Consider the following 26,391-nt stretch of genomic DNA (forward strand, 5'->3'; position numbering starts at 1 on the left):
GTTCCTAATCTAGAGAAGAGAAGGGTGCAGTACAGAGATGAAGGCCTGACCTGGTGTTGTGTTATAGGACAGTATAAGCTCCGGGGGTTAGACAGAGTCCCTGCCTCACTTGCCGTGGCTGTCTGTCCTGATGCAAGTCACTGTCCCCACTCGCCTCTCTCCCCTGCTCACGAAGGATGAGCATCCTATCACCATGCTTTCTGTTTCAAATTCACTTTGTTATTTCTCATATAATTTTATCTTTTTTTTTTTAAGGCTGCATCCTTGAATATAATTTTATTATATCTTGATTTCAAATTTTATATATTGCTTTGAGTAATGCCATATTCAACTTTATAAAAGGGATTAATGAGAAAATAGAACTCTGCCTACAATTTTTCTTCATAGAAAAATTTCAGGAACCTATATTTTGTATGTCAGTAAACTTGAAATTCTCACCAGATAACAAAATATAGTTTTCCCCTTGTTTAAGTCATTGATGGTTGGATAATTTTAGTAATTTTTTTTTTTCTATTGAGGGGTCCTTTTTTTTTTTTAAATCAGTTTTCGGCCTCATCAGTGTTTTCCAGCCAATAGCAAAAATAGTAAATATGTATAGCAAAAGAAGTACATGAAAATGAAGGTTTTAGTGTCTTTAATCTAAAATAATATTAATAATACGATGGAACCTGCTTTAGTAAGCAAAGTCAAACTCAGTATCTGCATTTATAAAAGAAATCTTGGGGCCATATTGAGCTTTAGTACTCCTTCAAATAATAGCTTCCCTGCTCAGTTTAAAATAGAATTTGTCTAAAAGAATTCTATTTACAATCAACCTGGTAATAAATACATCTGTTGTGTAAAGTACATTGGTAACAAGAACTAGCAAGCTAGCAGCTGTTCTTTTGTGTCCTCTCCCTCCCACCCCATGTAATAACTTGAAATCTGGGCTCTGGCGCACACCTGAGCAGCTTTTCTTGGTATGGTGCCCCACAGTGCTGTGCAAAAGCCCTGTAAGCCTTAGTTTCTTAATCTGTGCCACAGGGGAAATTAATTACCCCTGACGTTTTATGGCTGTGACTCTGATAAGTCTTCATATACTTTATTATTTATTTTTTATTAAGATAGAACTTTTCCATTTAGTCTACAAGTCCTTGCCAAAATCATTTGTTCCTTGTATCTGAACACTATGGCTTTATAGATACTGTGTGTGTGTGTGTGTGTATGTGCACGTGTGTGTGTGTGTGTGTGCACTCGCGCACTAGAGCTCTTTCTCATCATTCTGGGTTTCTGCAACCTGGGACCGCAGTGACTGCAGTATGAATTGCCCTGGAGGAATATTTGAGGATGCTTCCTCCTCCCCTGTTGGCCTATTCCCATTAGTAACTGTATTTCCTGGGAACTACTTCTTGAAAACATGCTCAAAGCGGAAAATCTTACTTCTGAAATTACTTTCACTCATGTGGGCTAAGCTAAGCTTCCAGCCACCTCTACACTCTTTGGTTTGTGGGCATCCCCGAGGCAGTGGTCCTCACTCAGAACAGTACTCAAGGTGAAGTGCCATTGATAAAATGAGCAGATTGCTTTTTCATTGTCGGCTGATTTTCCGGACTTACCAGCTATGACTTCCGCAACATTGACTTTTAGCCAGGACCATCTCATTTTCCCTGCAACTCCTTGGCTCTAGATGCAACTGAGAAGGAAGCTGACTTTGAGAATTGAATACTGTTGGTAATAATGCTTAGTCACAAAGCAAAGTTTGGTGCCTCTGCACAATGGCCAAAACCACATCAGCATTTCTCTTACTACCTAAGGCAGCATTTATCTCCGGGAGCTGAAGAGATTTGAAAGAACAAACAACAAGCAAAAATAATATTTATATTTAGTGCCTCTTTAAGTAGTTGCCTGCACCTGTCTTGGGTGGGGCCTAGTGAACACTAAAAATCAACCAAGTAGTTTTGTTAGTGCTCATAAGTTCAGCGCTAAGTGGTAGGCACTGATGAAGATTAGAATAAACATAAATTGCAGATACTGCCTTCTGAAAGCTTCTACCTGGAGAACCAAGCCTAACATTCCTATGATAGGATTAAGCCGTCCAAGACAGTGTAAACTGGCAGGCAAAATTGAAAGGGGATGACATGAGATTCCAAATGCCATGGGGGTTCGGAGGAGAGGGAGGGAGTGCTGATGAATGAATTTTGGGGTGGTTGAGGATGGCCCCCTAGAGTAGACAGGATCTCAGTAGACCTTGAAAGATTAAATGGGTTTAGCTTGCATGAAGTGAAGGAGGATGTGAGAGTAAGAACCTGACCAAAGATAGGTTATATGCTAAGAAATAAAATCTGTCAGGGAGGGGGCCTAAAATGTGGAAGGAGGGACTGCCAAGCAGTGGAGTGAAGACAGTACTTGCTGTTGAAAATTTTGGAGCAGGTAAATGTAAAAAGGAAGCAGGGAAAGTGTGGAAACACTTATGGAAGTGGCAAGTGGCTTGGCCAGTGGAAGGAGACTTGCTCAGATGTCTTTCAGAAATATAATAGTTGTAGCATTCCAGCTACGGTGATGACGGCCAGGACCAGGTTGGTGGCCAAGAAAGCAGAGAGAAAGCGGTGTATGGGAGACGTTTGGAATAAGTCACATGACCCTTGGGCTTAGGAAGGAGGTTCAGAAATAACTCAAGGAGGATTGACATTGTTGGTCAAGGCTGGGAAATTAGGAAGATTAACTAGATTGAGGGTTGAGAGTTCACATCAGTTTTTGATGTTCTGGTAAAACATCACGGTGAAACATTGAGTGATAAGATAAGAAACACTACTCAGAGAATAGCCCCTGACAGAATTTTCCAGAGCCACTGGTATAGAGGTGAGACTTGTGGCAGGGAAAAGAAATATATAGGACAAGTCTGTAGCATTGGGCAAGGGAACCATGTCTCAGCGAAGACAGAGGAGCCAGGAGGAGGATGGTGATGGTGGGCTGGGAAGACAGCCAGGATCCAGTGCTGCCTCAGAAGGCTAGACACTCGGGCACGGTTAATGCTCAACCTTGCATGGCCTCTCGTTCTTAACTCTTAAAAGCACTTTCCCACCAGTGATATTACTTGATCTTCCCAGCAGCCCAGTGGACCTGGCAGAAGGCAGAACAGAGCTCCCCAGGGATCTGAGAAAGTTTGATTTCTGGGTGCCGCCCTGCATATTGTCAGTGCACTTCAGAGCTTCCAGTTGTTCACTTGAACATAATTTCACTGGGGGTTATTATAATTCTACTTGAACCACAGAATTTCAGTGGCTTCCTTTCTTCTGTTCTGTAATCTTGTTTATTAATGATAACAGTAAAAAAGGCAGGATACTAATGCCACACCTTCAAAAATGTCTCCTCATCCTTGTTGTGGAAACTGGAGCCATCTTCCAATATTTTTCCTTCCTTCCTACTCAGAAATTTTCCAAACCAATTAACTGAGGGAGAAGGTCAGAAAGTCTTTGGAATCTGAATATCTTAAATTGGAGTAACTGTTCCTACTTTTTAGGAAAACTTTAGGGGCGGGATCCTATACATGTACTTTTCTGGGAGTTCTTTAATGGACTCATTGGGGAGAATCTAGAGAGAGATGAAAATAGAAATAATACTTGAAACTTTTCTAGAAAGATTACAGAGGATTCTAAGGAACTATCTAAAGGCATGCTTTGTTGGAGTTTTATATGGAATACTGTTTGAAAATTCAAGCCTTCACCTGAAATTTGGAGATCTTTCAAATACACAGAGGCCTAAATACACTTTGGCCATTGTAGCAGTAAGATCCATCTGTCTGTCTTTACACTTGTGGGTGTCTAGGTTTTTTTTTTATATAGTGTGTAAGTAATGTTCAAGTTAGCTGCAGAATGGTGCAGTGCGCAGAGGATTTTGAAAAGTTGGTCCTCTTTGGTAGAAAGGATTAAATGTCATCTTTGCATTTGAATGAGCAAGCCCATTTTTATTCCTTATGTTAATAAACTAGAGGCCTGGTGCACGAAATTTGTGCACTTGAGGGGGCAGTCCCTTAACCCGGCCTGCACCCTCTCGGAGTCTGGGAGCCCTCAGGGGATGTCTGACTGATGGCTTAGGCCTTAGGGGAGCAGGCCTAAGCCGGCAGTCGGACAGCCTTAGTGCTGCTGTGGAGGCAGGAGAGGCTCCCGCCGCTGCTGCTGCACTCTCCAGCCATGAGCCCAGCTTTTGGCTGAGCGGCACTCATCCTGTGGGAGCACACTGACCACTGGGGGCAGCCCCTGCATTGAGCGTCTGCCCCCTGTTGGTCTGTGCATATCATAGCAACTGGTCTTTCCACCCTTCGATCTATTTGCAAATTTGCCTTTTGTTATATAGGATGCTGGGTCCAGTAGTTATCTCCCTTTTCTCTTTTAGTTTTTGGTGCTATATAAAGACAAAACAAAATTAAACAAGGGACTACTGAATAGACATTTAGGAATGGACCACTTTATGTTCAGCTGAGGATAAAACAAGCGGAGAGGTATGAGGTGGCTTCTTTCCAGTGTTTACAACCTTCACGTACATATTCAGGCACCTGGGGTCTGAGTTCTTAGTTAACGCCTCCCAGTACCCTCTGCTCTGAGGTCTTTGAACTGCTTTCTTTAGGATTCTCCTAGATTGGAGGGAGATGGAGTCTGAGCGGGTGTACCGTTTATTCTGGCATAAATATCCTTTCCATTTATTTGTGGGGCATACTGCGAAGAAAAGTGTCTTAATAGTGAGTGACTCAGTGAGGCATTTTTTGTTTTGTTTCTTAGCTATTAAAGGGGTTTCTCATTCACCCATAGTGAACCTCACAGGGCTCCTCCGAGAATAGGCTTTCACCATCGGTGACATGGTTTCACCATAACCACACCGGGGTCTTTGGGTTCTTTTTCTTCTTGCCCCTGCCATCCCCAGGCAGGACCTCTTATTGCTGCATATCCACTATGCTCCAGTGCGGTGTTTATTTGATCCCAAACAAAAGAGTTTGCTTCTTGGGCTGGTTCAGAAAGAGGTCCCCCAGGACTGTCTTTTGTTCAGTAATTGGAGCATAAGCCTAGCCTGGTTAATTTCAAAGCTACCCCCAACACACACGGTTTTCCCCTCCTTCCTTGTGCAGTTTCTCAGCTACTAGTGGTACCTTGTATTGGGTCTGGAACAAAAAAAACCCGAATTGTTGAATGTTCGCTATAACTACTGTGACATCTGCTGTGGCTTCAGTAGCACTGTGGGTGCTGCTAATGTTAAGTGAGGGGGAAAAACAGAACTACAAAGCTCTTGAGCTTCACAGAGCTTGTTAACACATGCACCTCCAAATTATGCATTTGGTGCTATCACAGTGAATAAAACAAAGGAAGTCATGAGTTGATTTTCATGTTAGTAACATAAGTTCTTCCACTGTTACTCACTGTTCACACTCCAGTGTGTTTCTCTGTTCATTCTCTCACATAGCTTTCTCGTTTTTTATAAATGTCTGAAGCATCTCAACTCGGGGCACTTAATTCACAAAAGTTGTGTTGCGAGCTATATTGGTTCATTATATTAGTTTTTCTTTTAAAGCATTGAAATCTGTAACTTGGCTCTGCTTTAAAAACCAAACCGATGATTGGAGGTGAAGAAGAACCTTAAGTAGCCAAATTCTAGATGCCAGGTAGCCAAGTTAATATTTGTTTAAAATATTTGATGGAATTGCCAGCCTCGTGTGTCCTTCGGGTTCTGCAGTATCGGTGTTGGTTCTGCAGCCAGCAGATTGCAATCATCGGGCTTGTGGATTTTGTTTTTGAAGATGAAAGAGTCTTTCTCTTGATTTTTCTTTTGCCGTCCACTACCTGCCTGCCTGACTTTAATCATCTGGCTCCTGTTTCTTAGTGCGGTCTCATCTTTGCTTCTTCACAAGCTTCCCTGTAATTGCATAGCTGTTTGCTGCACTGACTTTCTTTTAGTGACAATGAAAAACATGTTAGTATTTCATGCAGTCTTTAAGTTTCAGGCTGTACATTAAAACATGGAGGGAAAATCTTCTGAGGAACACTTTGAAAAACCGTTAAGTATAATGGGAATATTCATTACTTACACATCATCCATTTCCCCCCTGAATGTTGTATAAAGAAGTGACAGTTGAGCCGAGCATATGTTAATAAAAGGTCTGCATTTCCCCGTGTCACTGACAGTTTCATTGGCTGTATGTTCCTGAGATGCAAATAACCTCGTTTCTGTTGAAAGCTATAATTAATCTGAATAGTTATTTAAACAGTATCAAAACCTTTTAACCACTGCGAGGCCAAACGCTTAAGATGGTGAATTTGCTGTTCTGTGTGGAGGACGGTGCAGTTGACGAGGGCGCAGTCATCTGAGGTGCTTGTGTATGTGGGAGCTACACATTCTGTAGGCTAAAATGGCAGGAGCTGCCTGCTGCTGTATAAAATCTTTTAACTACCATTTATTTTAGCATCATGGCATGTGCAGATTCCTGCTGCTCCGTTACGGGACCAGCTTCACAACTGGAGTAACAGTCTGTGGCTACAGCACTGCATCACAATGCAGCAAATGCATGCTCCACATTACCCAGACATGACAGCCGAAGCGGTTTCTAACCACGCAAGATGTCGGAAGTCATCAAAAATTCACATCAGAGTAATTGCAGTAGCTTGGGTCGGGGGAAAAAGTATCACAGCATTTCTTGCCTACATGTTGTCTCTCCCCCTCTTAAATCTTAACTTGGTACAGTCCGTTAACAATAAAATACCCTTCTGTAACCTATAAATTGTTACTCCCATCAGTTTGTGCCTTGAGACTGAGGGCTGACTCCTCTGAATTCATGTAGAGCGGAAGGATGGGGATGCTGTGGTCTGGGGGCTGCAAGGCACCCCTTTCCCAGGGCCCTGCAGCCTCCTTGTCTACGTGGACTCTTCAGTGCTCAGTCATGTCCACATTTGCGGGGTGTTCTCTTTTCCTTTTTCTTCTTTCTCTCTCTCCTCTCTTCTCTTCTCTCTTCCCACCCCTCCTTTTCCTCCTCCACTTTGGCTGTTCAGAGTGGGAAAACTTAAGCTCTGGTTCTAACAGCTCATCCCACATAGAAGGAATGGAAGAGCTGCAGTGACCCACAGCAGCCACCGGTCTGGAACTCCTTGAATTTGAGAGCTGCAGGTAGGCTTGCCTTTGCCTGTGTTTTGTAAAGAAATGAAAATAAATGCACCTTGTAAATAGAGTGACAGCATGTTGTAGTGCCTCTGGAAGACAGTGTCTTGGTTTGATAGAAAAAGTACTTGATTCTCCTGAGAATTGCTCCGATTTGTGTCTTGTCATTCTAATATTTTGCTTTTAAAAAAAAATCTGTTGGGTGGGGCAGAGAGGTGTTTGCTTAAAGATTTAAATGTTTATTTAGGATTTTTGCAGACTTCACCTTTAAGTGGGGACTTTCTTTAGGATTCTTTTAAAAAGATGCATGTGAAGTGCAGTTCTTATTTGAGATAAAATATTAAAGTAGAATTTCTTTTCATTGCTAAAACCAGATCCTTCTTTGGGATTGTAGATGACTGTGTGTGTGTGTGTGTGTGTGTGTGTGTGTGTGTGTGTGTAGGATACCTTACCAAGGAATTCAGTCATTTATATTTTGTTACAGGAAAAAAGTACTATTAGAATTAGAGATATCTGGAATTATCTCCTAGAAAATGCTTTAGCATAAGGCTTTACATGAAAAAGAAATAGTAACATCAAAGGTGTGGATTCTTAAAGTTTCTTTTCTTTTAAAATTCATCCTCAGAAGAGTATGCTTAGAGTCCTTTAAATATAGTTCAGATTGTTTGGTGTAGAGAATGTGATTTGTGTAAGTGAAATGAAAACTTCCTAAGTCATGCAAGCATTATCCAGAGGGTAATAACATTGTAAATGTTGGCTATAACACTTTTAATGCCTTGAGTAATATCAGAGATAAAATGCTTTTAATTCCGCATTAAAAAGCAGCTTTCTTGTTGTATATGCATATTACAATGATGTATAGCTTTTTATCTCAGGAACGTATTTGTGTCATGGGACCAGTAAGGTCTGGACTTCTTTCCTCAATGGGGACTTGGAAATTGCTCACCTAGTTGAGAGATTTAGCTGCTGGAGGTGTGGGACTTTCTGTACTCTTAACAATGGGAAGACTTGAGGAGCTGTCAAGTGGGGAGCGGAGAAGGGCTGCTCAGGGAAGAATTCAGCTTGTCTGGCTGTTGGAGGTCTGGCTTTCCCCAAGACCAGGATTCCTTTAAAACTCTGACCCAGCGCAGCATTGCAAAGAATTGATTTCTGAGACGAGACAATGAGCTGTGGTTTGCATTTTGTAAAGATGGAGGAAACCTCTCACACTGACCCTGTAAGGGAGATGACTCAATTATCCATGCCCGGTACAGTTGCAAATTATTTTCCTTTGTCTGAAGTGGGTGGATGCCAGCGCCTTCATCAGCGCTCCTTAATTTAATGTATGGAAAATGCCTCAGCCTCCATTTTTAACAATTAGCTGTATCACGGTTGAGGTGAGCTGGGCTCTGAAGGCAGCTGCAGGGCCATTTCATTTACATTAGGTCTGTGCCACGAGAGCTTTGTTACTGTAAAACTCAGAAATGAATTTGCACCCTGCATACAAGAGTTCTCTGGGAGGATGGAGAACATTCCCTGGAAGAAAATGGAATCCTTTTGTCTACAGTAAGTATTTCTCATACTCATATAGCTGTGCGAGGTTGAAAAATTGCCTTTGGTTGAATGGGCAAAAAAGACTTTAAAATGAATGCTGCAGATGCTAAAGGTGTAACAAAGGTTCTTGGATACATTCTTTTATGAATGTGTTAGAAACCAAGTGTGATATATATACTTGAAATATAGGTTTTATATAGTTATATATATATTTAGGTTTTATATATGTGTTAAAATTGACGATTTTAACACATGCTTTTAATTAACTATGCATTGTTAATTTAAGGTAATGAGAAGTATGAATTTATCACTAGTAAAGATGAAAATGACACTTGAGAGAAAAAAATAAATCTAAATATGGTATATTTAAAAGAGTTCAGGCTTCTTTTCACTGTCTTTTACAGTCAGTTTATTTTCCATTCCTAAAGAAAATTGCTGGATTTTAGTTGGTTTTTGTTGCTGCTGCTGCTGTTCATTTTTAAGAAAATATTTTCATGATCTGTAACAGCTGATTAAAATATACAAGAAAAAATGCTTTAACAAGACAAGATTTTGCCCTAAAAGATCAATAGATTGGAGCTTTCATTCACTAATGAGAATAATTTTTAGTGCCTTCTGTTTTAATTTCACTTCAAAGCTACTCTTGGAAAACTCTTGTTTCTATTTGTAAGCTTAGAAATCTTGATTTTTAAAATTAATTGGATTTGACTGGGCTAATTCCTTTGTTCCTTCATGCTATTACTTAGAGGAAACAAGTGGATTTTAACTTTGATTTGTGTGTTTATCTTTTTAAGGGTACTTAACCCTCAAGATTTATAGTAAGTGTAAATTTACAGTAAACTGTACCTTGACGAATTTGCTCAGAAGGCTGTGCTAGGAGTTGAATCTTCACAGAATGGTTATTGGAGAAGCCTCTTCACTCGATATCAAATTTATAAAACCAGCTGTTCTTCCAGGTCTGGGGGCACTAGCTGTTCACCGCGTTCACTGAGTGCTGTTTTCTCATTAATAGATGCTCTTGAAACCGAGAGGACGGTTTTCACATCAGTCTTCCATTGAAATCGAAGGCTCAGTTGTCCTGTTTAGAATCCTACAAAGATTCCATAAAGCTTGCGGAAATCTTATTTACACTTCCAGCATGAAAGCTTAGATCCCTGTATATTTTTTTAACCCCAAGAGGGACATTTAATGTATTAATTGTTTAGATACATGGTATATAGAGACATAAAATGCAATGGGAGCCTTCCTCCTTCGATTTTGTAAGGCTTGCACTTGAAATAAAGTGTGAGGGCAGCAAATTAGAACTCCATTTTACTTACAGCTTTGCGTGCATAAAATGTTTGGTTGGATGGCATGAGAGGTGTCAGCCTGCCTTTGACATTTCTACATAAAACTTGGTTAGAGAGTCTGGTCAGATTTTCTTTCTCTGGTTTATGGAAGCAGGTGCTCAGGGAGACAGCAGAGGCCCAGGTGCGTCTCCATTTCTTTGCCTCCACCATGGGCTACTCAGGTTGGGCTGCCGGGAAGAGGCTCTCCTTTCTGGCACTTGGAGGGGTTTCCCAAATAGCTTGACTAAGCTCATTGGTTTTCTCATCACATTTTAGCCTGGCTGGTAGTAAAAAGTCGGGGGCTGGCTCTTTTTGCTACAAAAATAAAAAAATTTATTCAGAGCAGACCTTTGAATGCTATGGCAGTGAGTGGCATCATGTAGATAAGCAAGCATGCCTGCTGGCCCGCTAGGACGCATCGTGGTGGCACTAAGATGGCAGTGAGGAGGAAAGGAAATGGCGGCACCAGGAGCCCTGTGACAGAGGGGACCGCACGTGAGTTATCCTCCTTCAGTCCAGTTTGAAGTCACCCTCTTAACACTGTCTTGCCAATTTGCAGCAGCTACTTTTTATTCTGTTAGAAGATCGCAATTTTGAGATGTTCCTGAAGTAAAGATTTGATTAGCATTTATATCTAGATAGCTTCCGATGAATGCTTTTAAGAAATTGTTGGCAAATATGAGTAAAACAGAATTTTACACAGATATTTTATATCAGCACTTCTGCAATCCATTGCTTTGTGCTTCCTCATTCTTTTTTAAAATGTAGAAACTTACTCCTTCTAGTGTAAGATGGATATTCAGAAAACAGAAGACAGGATGCTGCTCCTTTGTGCAAGATGAAACTGGCATTCCTATGTTTGGTTCTGATTTTCATTCTCATTCTTTGTGGGTTTGGTAATTCTATATATAAAACATATGTCTGCTGCTTTCAAAACCAAAGTTTATTGTATTTCTTTTGTGGTTCAAGGTACCATTATTTTGGAAGTGAACTGTAGCTGTAGTGTTAGTGACCAGGCTCATTTCTTACCCGTTCCCACCTGTCATGGAGGTGGACTTTCTGGAGCTGGCCTGAGAGTTTGTGTAGTACAATCAGCTCATCTGACAGTTAGGTGAAGCAAGACTTACTGTAGTTAAACAACCTTTCTCAAGGTCACAAATCTGGAAAACAGTCAATTTTGCCCTAAATCCAGGCCTCTTGATTCCTGGTCTGTGCTGTGCCTCTGTCTGCATTTGACTCCAAAGAGGACTCATTGAGCTGTGTATGGAGTCTTCGGAAGCCTGTGTGGTAGTAGATGATAGCATTTATAAATTTATCACCTATAAACAAACATTAAAAAAAAAAAAAGATATACTGCCCAGCTGATTTGGCTCAGTGGATAGAGTGTTGGCCTGTGGACTGAAGGGTCCTGGGTTTGATTCCGGTCAAGGGCATTTATCTGGGTTGCAGGCTCCCCGTCCTGGTCGGGGGCATGCAGGAGGCAATTAATAGATGTGTCTCACATCGGCGTTTCTCTCTGTCTCACCTTTTCCCTTCTACTCTCTAAAAATCAATGAAAAAAAAAATATCCTAAGATGAGGATTAAAATAAATAAATAAACCTGCAAGGTCAAGATTTTAGGTCCATTGTGTTAGCTAGACATGATGGGCGAAAGTCTCATGGGAGGGCATGGGCGTGCATTCATCTGTTCTGAGCCGGGATGGAGTGGCATCCTGATGTGCCCTTTAACGCTAGGTGTGGGGGGTGCCACAGCGCAGGGTCCTCCTCCTCCTCCTCCTGTACGGATGGGCTGGGTGAGAGGCCTTGGCTCCCTTCAGTCTCCGGCGGTTTGTATTTGAAAACTGGCCTTGCCCTCTCTCCTCCTGTTGCTTGTGTTTGTCACTCCAGCTAAGCAGTGTGCTGAGTTTTCTGTGTCCGCGGTGACACTGGTGAGTGGCTCATCCTGCAGTGTGACAGGGGAAAGTTAGCTCTGACAGGGTGAAGTCAGGACGCTGTCAGACTTAATGAAGGTTTTGGAGAGAGTGTGAAATCCCAAGTACTGTTCGCAGAGGAGTGCCGTGACAAATTCCATTTAAGACAGTGGGAAGCGATAAAAGAGAAGGACTCCTGTTTGTTTTTCCTGTTTGTTTTACCGGTCTCCAGACAAATACATTAAAAAAAGAATTTCCGAACTAGAAGACGCTGCAGGAAAACCAGAGCGCCCTTTGCTGTGCCAGCCATGATGCTCAGTGCTCCAGTCCCAGCAGCATACACTGTGCTGCATCGCGGGAGGAGCTGTGGTTTTCGACTGCAGTGTACATGCCTGACACCAGGTACCAGCAGGGAGTTAATGTGGCACGTGGTGCCCAAGCGTTGTCTGGACTAATAGCGCTCCTTGTGCTTGCCAAATAGAGCTGGGGCTTAATCCTGAGCTCTGTAGGAACCAGCCTGGCAAAAACAGCTCAGCTCCCACCTGAGGGGCTGGGGGAGACACCCGCTCCTGTCTGCCCTCTGACAGCCCCACACCTTGCTTTGGCTTCCTGATCCCAAAGGGAAAGGACGCTACATCTGACACAGCGCGGGACCCGTGGGTTTGTCTGTTTAAAAAAGAACGCAGGGCTGCTTTAGTGAGTTGTCCTAGAGCGGGTCTGGGGGGCAGAGGAGGGGATGTTGGTCACAATAAAGACCATCATCGATGCATCTCCATTTCTTTTATATTGCAATGCAGCTTTAGTACCCAGCGTTCTTTGCATGTGGACTAATCCATCTTCAAGATGGAAGTCCGTTCCTCAAAGACATATCAGAGCATTTTTTATTGTCCCTTAATGTACCCTCTTTAACTTTCCATCTCTCAGAGAGGCTCTGTGGCATTGATGTTTTTTAGATCCGTGCGTGCCTGTGGGTGAGGAGGGTTCTGCTGCTGCTCTTTGGACCCGAGCATGCTTTGGCCCACTGCAGGTCCATTTCAAAGCCAGATTGGAAAGTTTTCTCTTCAGAGTCTTCCCTGATCTGTGTCCCCCAAAATTAGCCCTAGCAAGTATGTTAGCTTGGGGCGGGGGGCGGCAGGGAGAAGATGAAATGCTTGGAGTTGCTTACCCAGTGACTGAGCTGGATGGATTGCCTTTCTTTCCTGGACGGCCAGAGATGGATAGCAGATAACTGGCATGCCGTGGGCCCCCTAAAAGGGGCAGAAATGGCTTTGCAGCAGTAGCACAAGAGACTTAAATGGCCCTCCCAGGGATGCAGCCCTAGCCTGGTGCCTTGTTGTAGAGATAAGAAGAGGCACCTTGTAGTTATGTGCCCACATTTTGTTGACAAAGGAGGTGTGCTACATCCACCCCTGTGCCCCTTCCTCCTGTACCACAGGAATGGCCCATCTCCATTCTCAGGGGTGACTTTCCCTTCTGGTCATTCTTGACCCAATGCTGAAAATCTTGGAAAGTTAGTGTGTGTTTTTTTTTGTTTGTTTTGTTTTATTTTTTTGCTATAAGATCCCCTCTCCCTCCCTCCCTCCCTCCCTCCTTCCCTCCCTCCTTCCCTCCCTCCCTTCTTCCCTTCCTTTTCTTCCATTTTTGTTGGGATGGGGAGGATAATAGGGAGGGGTTCACAAAAGGCAGACTCACATGAATGGCTTTCTCAAAGGCGGGTGGATTTTTCTATTGTAGAAGGCTCAGGTGAGGTGGAACCGTATCATGGCTATCCTGGCATGCCTTTGAAGGGATCAGGTGTGCCAGTATACTTAAGTCAGAATGCTGGTTCTGGAGGAGGCATTTCTCCGAGCCGTGTGTTCCTGGGTGTAGAATTTTCTTGCACACTTTGGGTTTTCTTCATTCTGAGAATTTGTAGACCATCCTGTAAACCAATTTGAGTTATGGAGAGCAAGTGATCCATTCTGCCTTAATGAACCAAAATCCATCACATAGGTGTGTGACCCTTTGTTTAGCCCAGGAGCCGAAGCCATTACAAAATGGGACCCTGCAGCTTGGCAGGGACAGATGGCCTGGTGCCCCTGCAGCATCGTGTTACAGAGCCAAGGTCTGCCACCTGTGGCTCCGGAGCTGCCTGCGGGCCCATGGATATGCAGAGCTGGCAATGGTGGGGCTCCACAGCCACTCTGCAGGGTCTGCTGCCACCTGCTGCGTGAGAGCAGCGAGGCTTTTGGTAAGGGCACAGAGAGAAGTCCTGCAGCAGCATTAAAGATGGATTACCATTGGCGATGTCAGCTCTGCCCGCTTAGCGCTGTCTTCTGCAGGGGCTGTTTTAAAGATAGATGTTTTAATTCAATCTGTGAACAAATTATTTAAAATATTATTTATTATTATTTTTTATATTTTTTGCAGAAAAGAAGCAGTGGGGCTTACTCTAAATATCTGGGTGGTAGAATAAAGCCTTGATTTGCTATTCAGTCTGTATTCCTTGCAAAAAGAGATTCATTCTCTCGTGGGCCTTTAAATATATATATATATATTGATTTCAGAGAGAAAGGGAGAGGTGAGAAAGATAGAAACATCAATGATGAGAGATTCATTGATCAGCTGCCTCCTGCACCCCCCCCCCCCCCCCCATTGAGCCCGCAACCCAGGCATGTGTCCTTGACGGGAATTGAACCTGGGGCCCTCCAGGCTGCAGGCAGACGCTCTATCCACTGAGCCAAATAGGCTAGGGCTCTCATGGGCTTTTTAAGCTGACATCTTATGTATTCTTATTTTATTATATTAAATATTGGTCTAAGATAATAACCAAAGGTGCTATAAACAATGTAAAATTTTCCCAAATCCTGAAAATGCCCTGGTTTTAAAATTTCTTCATCTTTTGGGTTTTATCAACAGTGAACATCTCTTCTCTGAGAAATTCCCGGAGGCGCTCTCTGCAGGCGCCACAAAGGGAGCTAATGAAAAGAGTCCACACCATCTGATAAGCCCCGGGCTCCCAGGACCACACAGGCTCCTGTGTGCTCCCCTGAAAACAGTACTTTGCTTTGTCCTTCCTCACTTTCTCCTTAAGGAACAGTTTTACCTCCTAAAAATGTCACCCAAGAATAGGCTGCAGAAGAGGCCGTTCATTCAGAAATTGGGAGGGAGGTTGGGAGAGGGGAAGGAGTAGGCATTTTCCTGAGGAGGAGCTGAAGCAAAATGATGGCTGTCGCTCCCTCTGTCTTTAGGGAAATGGGACCTTTCTCCACTCACCGCCTGGAGATCGAATGAATACTCACAGTGCGCACTGGGATTCTTGTTTCATCTGGGAGCAGACCCTCTTCATTATTCTGTGTTTGGTTTTTTAAAGTTTTTTGTTGTTTTTTTTCTTTGCTTATTTTTCACTCCATCTCATTGCTGTCCTCGCTATTGCTTGTATCTCGGCAAGGTTATTTTGAACCACAGTGACCATTTTCTGCTGTTACTGCTTTCAGTTGTTAATATTACTTGATTTGGAATGTTGGTTACGGGTGTCTTATTTTGTGTATAGTGTATGTGTTAAATGAGAGAGGTGAGAGAGGATACGAGACTTTTATTGCTCCCACCATGTGGTTTTATCTTATGTCAGATTCCTTCTGGCACAAAGGCTGGCCTGCTGTGGGCGCCTCACTTTCAGTTTTGACAGAGTAGATTGCCATTTGGTCTCTTGAAGAGGAAGAGGCATGGAATGGCCTTTTGGTTTTTTTGAGAGCCATGTAAACTGTGACTTTTGCCTTGTGGGGCCATCTTAGACTCATTATTTTATCTTTTTCCATTTTATTTTGTAATACTGATCAGGAAATGTGTGTTCTTCCATTCAAACCGTTTCTGTAACTAACAAATCACTTATTTGTAGTAGGTGGGAAACAGACGTGCAAGAATCTGTGTGGGTTTTATTGCTGCGTTACTTTCCTCACTGAAGTGTATCCTGATGTTTTTCTCACAGAGACCCTTATACTTTACAGTTCTCGCTTTTGGAAAGCAAAAGAGAATTTGGCCATTTGACAAAAACAAACATTCTTTTGCTCATTCTCTTTTTCTGCAGTCAGCATTAGCTGCCACTTGTCTTCTGGAACCCAGAGTCGGCAAGACGATGAAAACGGTGCATTTTCATGCCCTTCTTTCTCAACTTGAGCTGTGTTTTGCCAGTTTGGCGGCCAGGTCCCTGAGATGTGACCACACATTTGATAGGCAAATCAACTTACCTTGTGGTTACATTCTGGGTTGTTCTCAGCCGTATACCTTCCAATGCAGTCCAGTCCTCTGTTACAGATGGAAACGTAACTGAGGGTATTGCTTGGGCAGATGTATGGTGTTTATTGTTCCATGGCAATAAATATTAATATTTTAAATGCTACAGAGTTGACATTTAGAGCAGTAATTGCATCTCTTTTGCCTGTGACCCAAAGTAAGAAATACATTTTATGCAATAACCCACTTCATACATACACATAAGTACATGTAATTGAAAGAAAAGTTCCACAACACAGTATTTACCCATACCAAATATCTCTGTAGTATTCTATTCCGTTTAAAAAATTGCTGATTGATTTCGTGATCCAATTATGGGTCCTGACCCACTTTTTGAACAGCACCGTTGTAAAGAAATGCCAAAAACTTTACTACGTGAAGTAGGAGGACGAAAGGAATAAATAAATAATACAAGCATTACATGTTCTTAAATTGCAGGCCTGCAGCTGAACACAGACTGTTCCTCATTGAGTAGGTCTACAGTAGAAGGCCTGGGTGGGGGCCTGTGAGCAGTTAAAACGTGCTTGTTGGCAAGAAGAGGGGACGTTAGTGATGAGGAGCTCTGAGGGTCACAGGCAGACCACTGGCATCTCCGCATGGAAGGATGGGCCTTCTCTGTGACCAGGGTCTTCACTGGGGCGGGGATCCCCACCCAGGGAGAGAACGCACCTCCCTTCCTGTCTAGCTCACCTCTCCAGAAAACCCATTTATGATAAGTTGTGAAAGTATCTATCTGGGATGAGAGGTTCTCACAGGACAGTTGGAAGGAAAGGAAACAGGTGGAAAAGGGAAGTTGTGGAAGAGACCTGTGGGAAGCATGGGCTGAGGCAGGTATTTTTCTGCCCAACTTTTTAATTCAATTTGTTACTTTTCTTGTCCTTGTAAAGAAACAGACGGCCACTAGATGGTGCACAGATCCAGTGGTATTTGACTATAAATTTTAAGGTTCTTTTCAAAAGATAGCCACCAAAAATGGTTTTTTGTTTGTTTTTTTAAAATAAAATGTGAGTTGTCGCCTATCTTAGTATTCATTTTAGAAAGGAATAAAGGATGAAAAATTCAAATTCTCTCTCTCTTGTGGGCTGTTTGTGCTGTAGAGAAAGCCTAATTGTTGAGGTACATAATGGTAATGAATATTTTAAGGAAGAAAATAATCTGCCCAGAGCAATATCTTTTCTTCTCCTTTTTCTTTCTTAACTACGACTTAAAATATAATTTCTTAAAAAAACTTTTAGAATTTTCTTACAGTATGTTGCTTTAAGACAAATGTGCCTATTGCTTTGCATTTGTGTTTTAATGGTGTGTATGTGTATGTGGGTTATATGTAGACATGGGTTCAGTCAAAAGAATGGGATAGGCTGGTAGTTGATTGGGAAGAGCAGAGGAAGCCCAGTGAGGCTGTGGGGCAGTTGGCATAGACCCTACCACCCCAACCAAAAAGAATAAAATAAGACCAGACCTAATCAGGTAGTGGTTTTCACCCTCCTGGCACCCTCCCCGATGTGATAGGTGCTTCCCATAGCAGCAGCCGCCATGATAAGGTGCATCAAAGCACAGTCTGTATCTGCTCTCTGTCCAGGACCAGCATTCAGTGACAGTGGTTCCATCGCTTTGTTTAGCAACTGCGACACTAAAGCTGAAGACGCCTCAGGAAAGGAAATTCATAAGAAGAGTTTGTTGACTTGATGTAGTCATGTGTTGTGAAGGATATAAACAAAGTCCTTCTTTATCCTTCATTAAAATCCTTCCCATCGCTTCTGTCTGGCTCCCCTGCCAAGGCCAGAAGCATGCCCACTTCTACATGGACAAACGGGGTCCTAGTGTATGTGCTCTGGTTTATTGATAAAATCGCAATGTAAGCAAGTGACCGTGCACATATTAAACCAAACGGGGCTGTCTCCTCCTCACGCCACCTGTATTAAACAAGTAGCGGATGTCATCAGGCTTGAAATCAGGAGCGCATGTGGCAAAATCCCAGAGCAATGGTGAAGAAATGAATTTTCAGGTATCCCAGCCATTGACGAACAAGTGAAAACATCCAGGCAAGTAGATAGTGAGGCTTCCTCAATGTTAGGAAGAAATGGAAGAATTAATTGAAAGCAACAGAGAAATAAACATAAATAATAAATAAATGTTCTAGGCATGAAATAAATGGCCTTTTCATTAGAAAGAATGAAAGGTAGGTAGGAAGGTAGGTAGGTAGATAGATAGCTAGATATCTAGATAAGGAACATTAGAGGCACTGTGGCTGGCTGCGTAGCCAAAGCTATGTCTATATCTATCCTGTTTCCCCGAAAATAAGACCTAGCGCATGGAAAGATAAGACATCCCCTGAAAATAAGGCCTAGCGCAACTTTGGGAGAAAAAATTAATATAAGACACTGTCTTATTTTCGAGGAAGCAGGGTATAACATGAGCCATTTAAGACTTGAAGGACACTTCTGACTGTTTAAAGGACATGAGACTTTACACTACTGTTTCTTGGGGACTTTACCTTCTGACAATCATCATGTGCTCCCAGAATGAAAGACACTGGAAATGTCTACTAAAAAAATCTGCTTGGATATTTTTTGAGTTGAGAGAATCTTTTGAGGGTTAAGGTGGGCATGATGGAAGATATCCATAATGGTACTTTTTCTCCCTTACAGTGTACTCTTGGTGTTTGGAAGGTTAATTTGAACCTAAGTTGTGTCATTTCTCCCCCTTTCCTAGGGCTTCCTAAAGAATGAGAAGGACAATGCCCTGCTGTCGGCCATTGAGGAGTCCCGGAAGAGGGTAAGAAATGAGCCTAAGTGTAAATGCACAGCTTGGTGAGGGCGGCCTTGGGTACCGGGAGCAGGTTCTGGAAGCTGGAGCTTGTGCCCAAGGCCCAGCGCTCCTCCCGAGACCGTGAGCTCACCAGAAGGAGTTCTGCAGGAACTGTTTTGCAGGAAAACATCATGCCAGTACTTCCATGTGTATTTAGTGACCGAAATGCATCTGAAACACTGCATTATCGATTAACTTAATTATTAAATTAACCTTAAAATGTAAGGGCCAGACAATTCTTTGGTTTGATTGTTATAGGAAAAAGTAGTATTTTGGTTTTGACCAAATCAGCAGTTCAAAGAGGCAATTATGATCATTGATAATTTCCCTCAATTTCTTTTCCTGTTATCACCCAAGTTGACTTTCTATGCTACCTTCTATTTTTATTATTATTTATATTATAGTTGACACATATTATGCTAATTTCAGGTATATAACATAGTGATTCAACAGTTATATTTCTTATAATATAATCACCACAATAAATCTAGTAACTGGTCTCATTGATAGTTATTACAGTAATATTGACTAATTTCCCCATGTGTACATTACATTCCTATGACTTTTTAAAAAAATGTATTTTTATTGATTTCAAAGAGGGAAGAGAGAAGGAGAGATAGAAACATCAATGATGAGAGAGGATCATTGATTGCTGCCTCCTGCACACCCCCTATTGGGAATCGAGCCCACAACCCAGCATGTGCCCTTGACTGGAGTTGAACCCCAGGATCCTTTAGTCTGCAGGCCAATAATGCTCTATCCACTGAGCCAAACTGGCCAGCGCCTATGACTTTTTAAATTTATTTTATTTATTTTTAATAACTGAAGGTTTGTATCCTGTTCTCTGTATCTATGAGTCTGTTTCTGTTTTGTTTTATTTGCTCATTTGTTTTGTTTTCTTAAATTCCACATATAAGTGCAATCACATGATATTTCTACATCTGTCTGACTTATTTTACTTCGTGTAAATACCCTCTAGGTCTACCCATATTGTTGTAAATTGCAAGATCTCATTGTGTTTTTATTTTTTTTATTGATTTTTAAAAAGAGAGGAAGGGAAGAGAGAGAAAGATGAAAGAGAAACATCAAAGAGAGAGAAAGAGATGAGAGAGAAACATCAATCAGTTGTCTCCTGTGCACCATAGCTTGGGATTGAACCCAGAAGCTAGGTAACCGGATGTGCCCTGATTGGGAATCGAACCCATGTCCTTCTGGCACTCCAACCAACTGAGCCACACTGGTCAGGGCAAGATCTCATTCTTCATTTTCTTTTTTTAAGATCTTATTCTTTATGCTGCTTTCTACATTAATGATTTCTCCAAGCTCTTGAAAAAACAAAACAAATTAGCTTGATCCTTGGAAGAGAGTAAATAAGTCAGCCAGGACAGCCATTACAAGCGCAGCAGTATTTTGCAATAAGCATTCCCTCAAGATACTCAAAGGTCGCTTATTTTACTCACATGTGAGTTATCTCTACTTGTTTCTGACAAGGATTAAGAGATAAAACCTTTCCAAAATTTCCCATTATTGAGTAAGCTATTTTCAGGCCAGCGGAGTCTTGGGGAGGGCGGAGGAAGATTATCCATCATGCGGAGTAGATTCTAAAAGCGCAGTGTGTCTCCCAGCAGCAGTGCATCTGCAAAGGCGTGTAGGGGTGAGAGAGAACTTAGTTTCGCGGTTTACTTATATAATCCTTATATCAAGCAAAACACATCTCTGTCTTATTTATGTAAGAAGGAATAAAGTGAGAAAAAGCTGCTTCATTAAAATGTTCCATGCAGGTACAAGTGTCTCAGTGGGGTTGCTGTGAGATAGGGCAGCAGGGGCTTGCTAGCTCTAATTTATAAGAAAATGTTCCAAAGGACTGACATGTTTAATTATCAGTAAAATGCCCTAAAATTTTATTAATTATATTTTTGGCAACAGTACTTATTCCTAGAAATAGAAAAAACTCACTTGATTCGGATTTGGAAATATTTTTGAAAAATGTGTTTTTTGGTCACACTTTGAGTGAGCCACCGACTTTGATTCTCCTGCTGTAAAGGACTAATAAAATTAGGACTGTCCAATCCTACCGAGCCTTATTAATCCACTTACCCTGCGGAATGCGCTTCTGGAATTGGCAGTCTCTGAACATGGTGTCATACTGAGACTAAATGTGCAGCCAGCTAAAACATTTAAGTGACATACCACAGTGCAAAATGCGTGCATATGTGTTTGCGAGGGAGACGTCCCGCTGTTGGGAGCCAGCCTCAGGGAGACCTCTCCCCTGGCCAGACACTGGGAAACTGCCCCAAAGCAGGAGTCATTTTCCAAACAATGGCTGAGCGGCTTCCTGGCGTTTTGGTGGTAATGTCATGTTTGAATAACATGCCAATGTCCTGCTTCAATGCCAAGAAAACAAGCTACGGAACCACAAATGTGTCCTATCTTTTTCCATTTGGTGCATCCCAGCAAAAACAGAACAACATTATCAGAACATATGTGGAGTGTCTAAAAGCCAGCAACAGCTCAGTAATAAGCGGGTGTGAAGTCAAGGCATATTGCCCTCTTCCCTTTATGAAAAAGGGGTTTGAGTGCTCCCCACCTGTTCTCACTTCAGTTGCCCAGTCCTCTCCCTGCCTTCCATTCTTATCTGTGTTCAAAGAGCTTATTTCCACACATAACTGCTTCCACATTTTCTATGGTTATTCGGTCTTCTTTTAATTTTAGACCTTTTATGCCCTCCCTGCTCATTCCTTCTTCTTCCCTTGGGTTTCTTTCCTTTTTGTTCCTATTCCCTGCACCCACCTTGCCTCCAGCCCCCACTGTCCTCTTCTCGTGGTTTTGAGTTGAGTAGCACTGTTGATTTCTCATGAGCTCCCCTAGTTGACATTCTTCTTTGCACCTAATCCATCACGTGGATCTAAAGGGAACAGGCTGGAATAGGGCAGATGGGTGGCTGATCATTCCTGATTAGCCTGCAAATTGGATGTTCCATTTTCTCTAATGTAATTAAGATAAGCTGGGGGCGGCATGGTCAAGGGAAGAGAATTTTAATGTCGGGCCATTCATTTTTATTTGCGGCTTCTTATCACACTAATGATGAATGGAACCACAGGGCTGTTTATTCAGGTTGTGGGGTTGTTTCTAAATGAGAAGCTGGCACGCCTCTCAGATCTATCCGAGGATTTGGGCCCAGAAAGCTGCCAGTTTGCAGAGTACATCCTGTATTCAAGGCCCAAGAGTTGTGGCACCCAGGTGGGCAGCCTGGTTAATCCCCACTGTGGTCACGCTGCCCCTTACATGATGCTGGAAGTCTGCTTCCCCCATCCTCATCAGCAGGATCTCTGGATGGTGTATTGTCTGTTTTCTTCCTTTCCTACTCTGCCATTCTTGTCTTTTGTGTGTCCTGGGTTAGTGTCACAGCTTTGAGAGTGCCTCACTGGCTGTTGCGAGCTTGGAAAGCCTTGCCCTGCCTCCTTATTTCTACACAGCCTGGTCCTCGTGCCTCCTGGCCCTCCATTGTCCCCCCTGAGAGCGGCTCAAGGCTGAGGAGGAGGTTGGTCTGACCACTCAACAGGAAGAATTTTAGAAGAAATTGAAATTTACTTGTACACTATTTCTGGATATCTTCTTGCCCCCACCTTTCTGTTCTAACATACTTCTCTCTATTCAAAATATAGAGCTTTCACATATAAGTTCATTCGTGTACCAAGAGAAAAAGATTTTTCTTTAACTACTTTTTCAGTCCAGGCTAACTAACTGGCTCGAGTGGTCCATTCTTCCTGACTCTCTGAAAAAAAAAAACAAAAAAAAAAACACAGCTAGGTGGGACACTGTTTTTAAAGTTTGTGATAGTCATTTCTCCCTGTGTCTTCAGAATGCATATTTAAAAAGGGATCCATTGCTAGATCAAGCTTGCAAGATGTGCCAGCCTTCTACCTAGTCATTTTTGTGCGTCTCTGGTGTGCTTCTTTTTCACGTTTTAATAAATATTGGTCCATAGTCAGACATCCCATTTGTGGGAAGAGTATATGTAATTTTTCTGACAGTTTTCCAAAGTATATGGTTATTATCAGTATAAATTATCTGCATTGCCGAAAATAAAGCAGGCATCACTGATGCTCATTCCCTCGGTGCAGCCTAATTGGAGGCCAATCTGATTGTAATCATGTTGTAGGTGAAATGGCTTTTTGAAAAGTGGGATTAAGTTGATAGAAACTTGCCAAAGCCGGTTTGGCTCAGTGGATAGAGCGTTGGCCTGTGGACTGAAGGATCCCGGGTTCGATTCCAGTCAAGGGTATATACCTTGTTTGCAGGCACATCCCCAGTGGGGGGTGGGCAGAAGGCGGCTGATCGATGTTTCTCTCTCATCGATGTTTCTAACCATCTATCTCTTTCCCTGCCTCCCTGTGAAAAATAGATAAAATATATTTTTTTAAAAAGTTGATAGAAACTTGCTTTGCCAATTAAAGAATAATAGGCTAAGAATGGTCATGATTCAGTACATCTCTATAAGTTGCTTTATTTTCCTCCTCAGAGGTTGTCTTTTGTCTTCTTTCCCTCCCTCTTTTCCTTCCTTTCTTCTCTCTTCTGTTCCCTCTTTTTTTTTCCTTCTGGGTGCCTTTGTTTTGGTAACAACTGCAGTGTCAGCAGCAGACAGGAGTGAGGTTTGCCAGACATTTCAGTGGTGACTTGGAGTAGGCGGGTAGGAAACCTCACCATAGAAGGCTCTGTTTTTCTTTTACTGGTTTGCTTCCTCCTATGAAAATGTGACTTTCTTTAAAAAATGAAGACACTTTTGTTTTTCCTGTTTTCTTATCTTAGATGCTTATTAAATCTTAGCATTGATTTTATAATCCATCATTATTTTATGTACTGCAGAGAAAATAAACTGACATGCTGTCAGTTGTAATATGTAGCCTAATTTCAGAGGTTTTAAAAATATACAGGGTGACGGAGCAGCAGCTGCCAGGCTGGGAGCGGCCAGGCCCGGAGCAGCCGGGTCTGGTGCGGCCAGGCCAGGAGCAGTGGCTGCCAGGCTGGGAGCAGCCAGGCCCGGAGCAGCGGCTGACAGGCTGGGAGCGGCCAGGCCCGGAGCGGCCGGGACCGGAGCAACCGGTCCCAGAGCAGCCGGGTCGGGTGCGGCCAGGCCTGTAGCAGCAACAGCCAAGTCCAGAGCAACTAGGTCGGGAGCGGCAGTGTCCAGACCCGGAGCAGCTGGTTGTGGAACGAACCAGAGCAACAGAGGCCAGGCCCGGAGCAGCCAGGCCCGAAACAGCTTGCTCCTCGCCTGTACCTGCCCACGGCTGCCTCTCAGACATGGCTGGAAACTTTTGCGGGAACTTGAGGGTCTGCTGAATCAAGTGATGAAGGCTTAGATCTGGATGTGTTGAGTTAGTATAGCGCTGGGGTGTTGATCTGTGAGTGCCTTGGGTGGGGCCTGGATGAGGCTGGTTGACCTATTTGAAAATGTCTTTTGTGTGAAGTGTATCATTGGGCATGTGGAGGTATTATTGATATGAGAAAATGCTAAGTAACAGATTTACTATCTGAAAAGGGATTTACTATCGGGGAAAGGGAGGGAGGAAGAGACTGAACATAAACTGTGCACCTATGGATGAGGACAATGGGGGATGGGGAGGGGGCAGAGGGTGGGGTGGGAACCTGGTGGAGGGAGGAAGAAATGAGGAACCTTTGTAATAATATGAACAATAAAGATTGATTTAAAAAAAATAAAAATAAAATAAAAAATAAAATAAAATATTACATATAGCCAGTTTTGCTCAGTGGATAGAACATTGGCCTGTGGATCAAAGAGTTCTGGGTTCTACTCAAAAGGTCCTGGGTTTGATTCCAGTCTAGGACATGAACCTTGGTTGCAGGCTCCTACCTGGCTTGGGCCCTTGTTGGGGCTTGTGCAGGAGACAACCAATCGATGTGTTTCTCTGACACGGATGTTTCTCTCTGTCTTTCCCTGAAATCAATAAAGATATTTTAAAAATAATAAATGTTATAAAAAAAAATATACAGGGTGAGGCAGAAGTTGGTTTATAGTTGTGGGTATGTGAAACAGAGTTTATTCTTGTATTATTATTTATTGTATTATTATATTATTTTCCACCCTACATTTGTCTTAATAGCACATGAAAAGATGTTCAGCATCATTAATAATCAGGGAAATGCAAATTAAAACTATGAGATATTACCTAACACCCATTTAGGGTGGCTACTATAATAACAACAACACAATAGTAAGTATTGACAAAGATGTAAGGAAATTAGAACTCTGTGCACTATTGATAGGATTGTGAAACAGTACAGCCTTGATGGAAACAATCCCTCAAAAAAATTAAAACAGAATTACCATGTGATCCAGCATTTCCGCTCGGGGTATATATACCCCAGAGAACTGAAAGCAAGAACTTGAGATAATTGTATACCCATGTTCATAGCAGCATTATTCATAATAACCCAAAGGTAGAAATAAGCAATTCAAGTCCATATGAATAGATAAGTGGATACACATTATGGTATATACATACAATGGAATATTATTATTTGGCCTGAAAAAGGAAAGGAATTCTGACACATGCTATAACATGGATGAATCTTGAAGACATTATGCTGAATGAAATAAGTCAGTCACAAAAAGGCAAATATAGTATGATTCCACTTCTGAGAGATAGCTAGAGTAGTCAAAGTCATAGAGACAGAAAGTAGAATGGTGGTTGCCAGGGGCTAGGGAGAAGAAGGAATGGGAAGTTATGGTTGAGTGGGTGCAGAATTTCAGTTTGACAAGATGAAAAGAGTTCTGGAGATGGATGTGGTGATGGTTGCACAGAGCTGTGAAGGCACTCGGTACATTGACTATACTAAAAAATGGTTAGGGTGGCAAATTTTGTTACGTGTATTTTATCACAATTAAAAATTTTTAATGTGATAGATTTGATAAAATGGTATATTGCAAACTCACGTCAGTGAACTCTTTAAGGGTAGTTTTTAAAGTTAATTGCTTTATCTCTACTTATGGACAGATCGCTTAATGGAAACCATATTCTTTGCTTTTTTCATTTGGGCTGCCTCTCCCTGCTTGTCTCTGACAGACATTTGGCATGGCTGAAGAGTACCATCGAGAGTCAATGCTGGTCGAGTGGGAGCAAGTGAAACAGCGAATTCTCCACACACTGCTGGCCTCAGGAGAAGATGCCCTGGACTTCACTCAAGAAAGTGAGGTAGGTTGGGCCCAGAAGAGGTAACACTGTTAATAAAAATGGGAGGTAGCTCTGCTGGTGTGGCTCAGTGGTAGAGCATTGACTCATGAACCAGGAGGTCATGGTTCGATTTACAGTCAGCGTACATGCCTGGGTTGTGGGCTCAATCCCAGTGGGGCGCATGTAGGAAGCAGCTGATCCATGATTCTCTCTCATCATTAATTGCAT

General features: G+C 42.4%; 1 protein-coding gene across 3 annotated transcripts in view; it reads left to right on the forward strand.

The window, feature by feature from the left end:
- The window catches only part of NUP93 (nucleoporin 93), a 73,805-nt gene that overhangs the window by 25,463 nt on the left and 21,951 nt on the right, over positions 1-26,391 (forward strand). For 2 of the 3 annotated variants that reach the window (XM_084861226.1, XM_084861227.1), the window contains exons 4-5: positions 18,872-18,934; positions 26,056-26,184. In XM_084861226.1, coding sequence (XP_084717352.1) covers positions 18,872-18,934; positions 26,056-26,184 — 192 coding nt within the window. Of the gene's footprint in view, positions 1-7,044; positions 7,126-18,871; positions 18,935-26,055; positions 26,185-26,391 lie in introns of those variants that run through there. The other variant, XM_084861228.1, reaches the window with a different exon arrangement.

This window comes from Pipistrellus hanaki (assembly GCF_964339955.1).
Source record: "Pipistrellus hanaki genome assembly, chromosome: 15".
Taxonomy (NCBI): domain Eukaryota; kingdom Metazoa; phylum Chordata; class Mammalia; order Chiroptera; family Vespertilionidae; genus Pipistrellus; species Pipistrellus hanaki.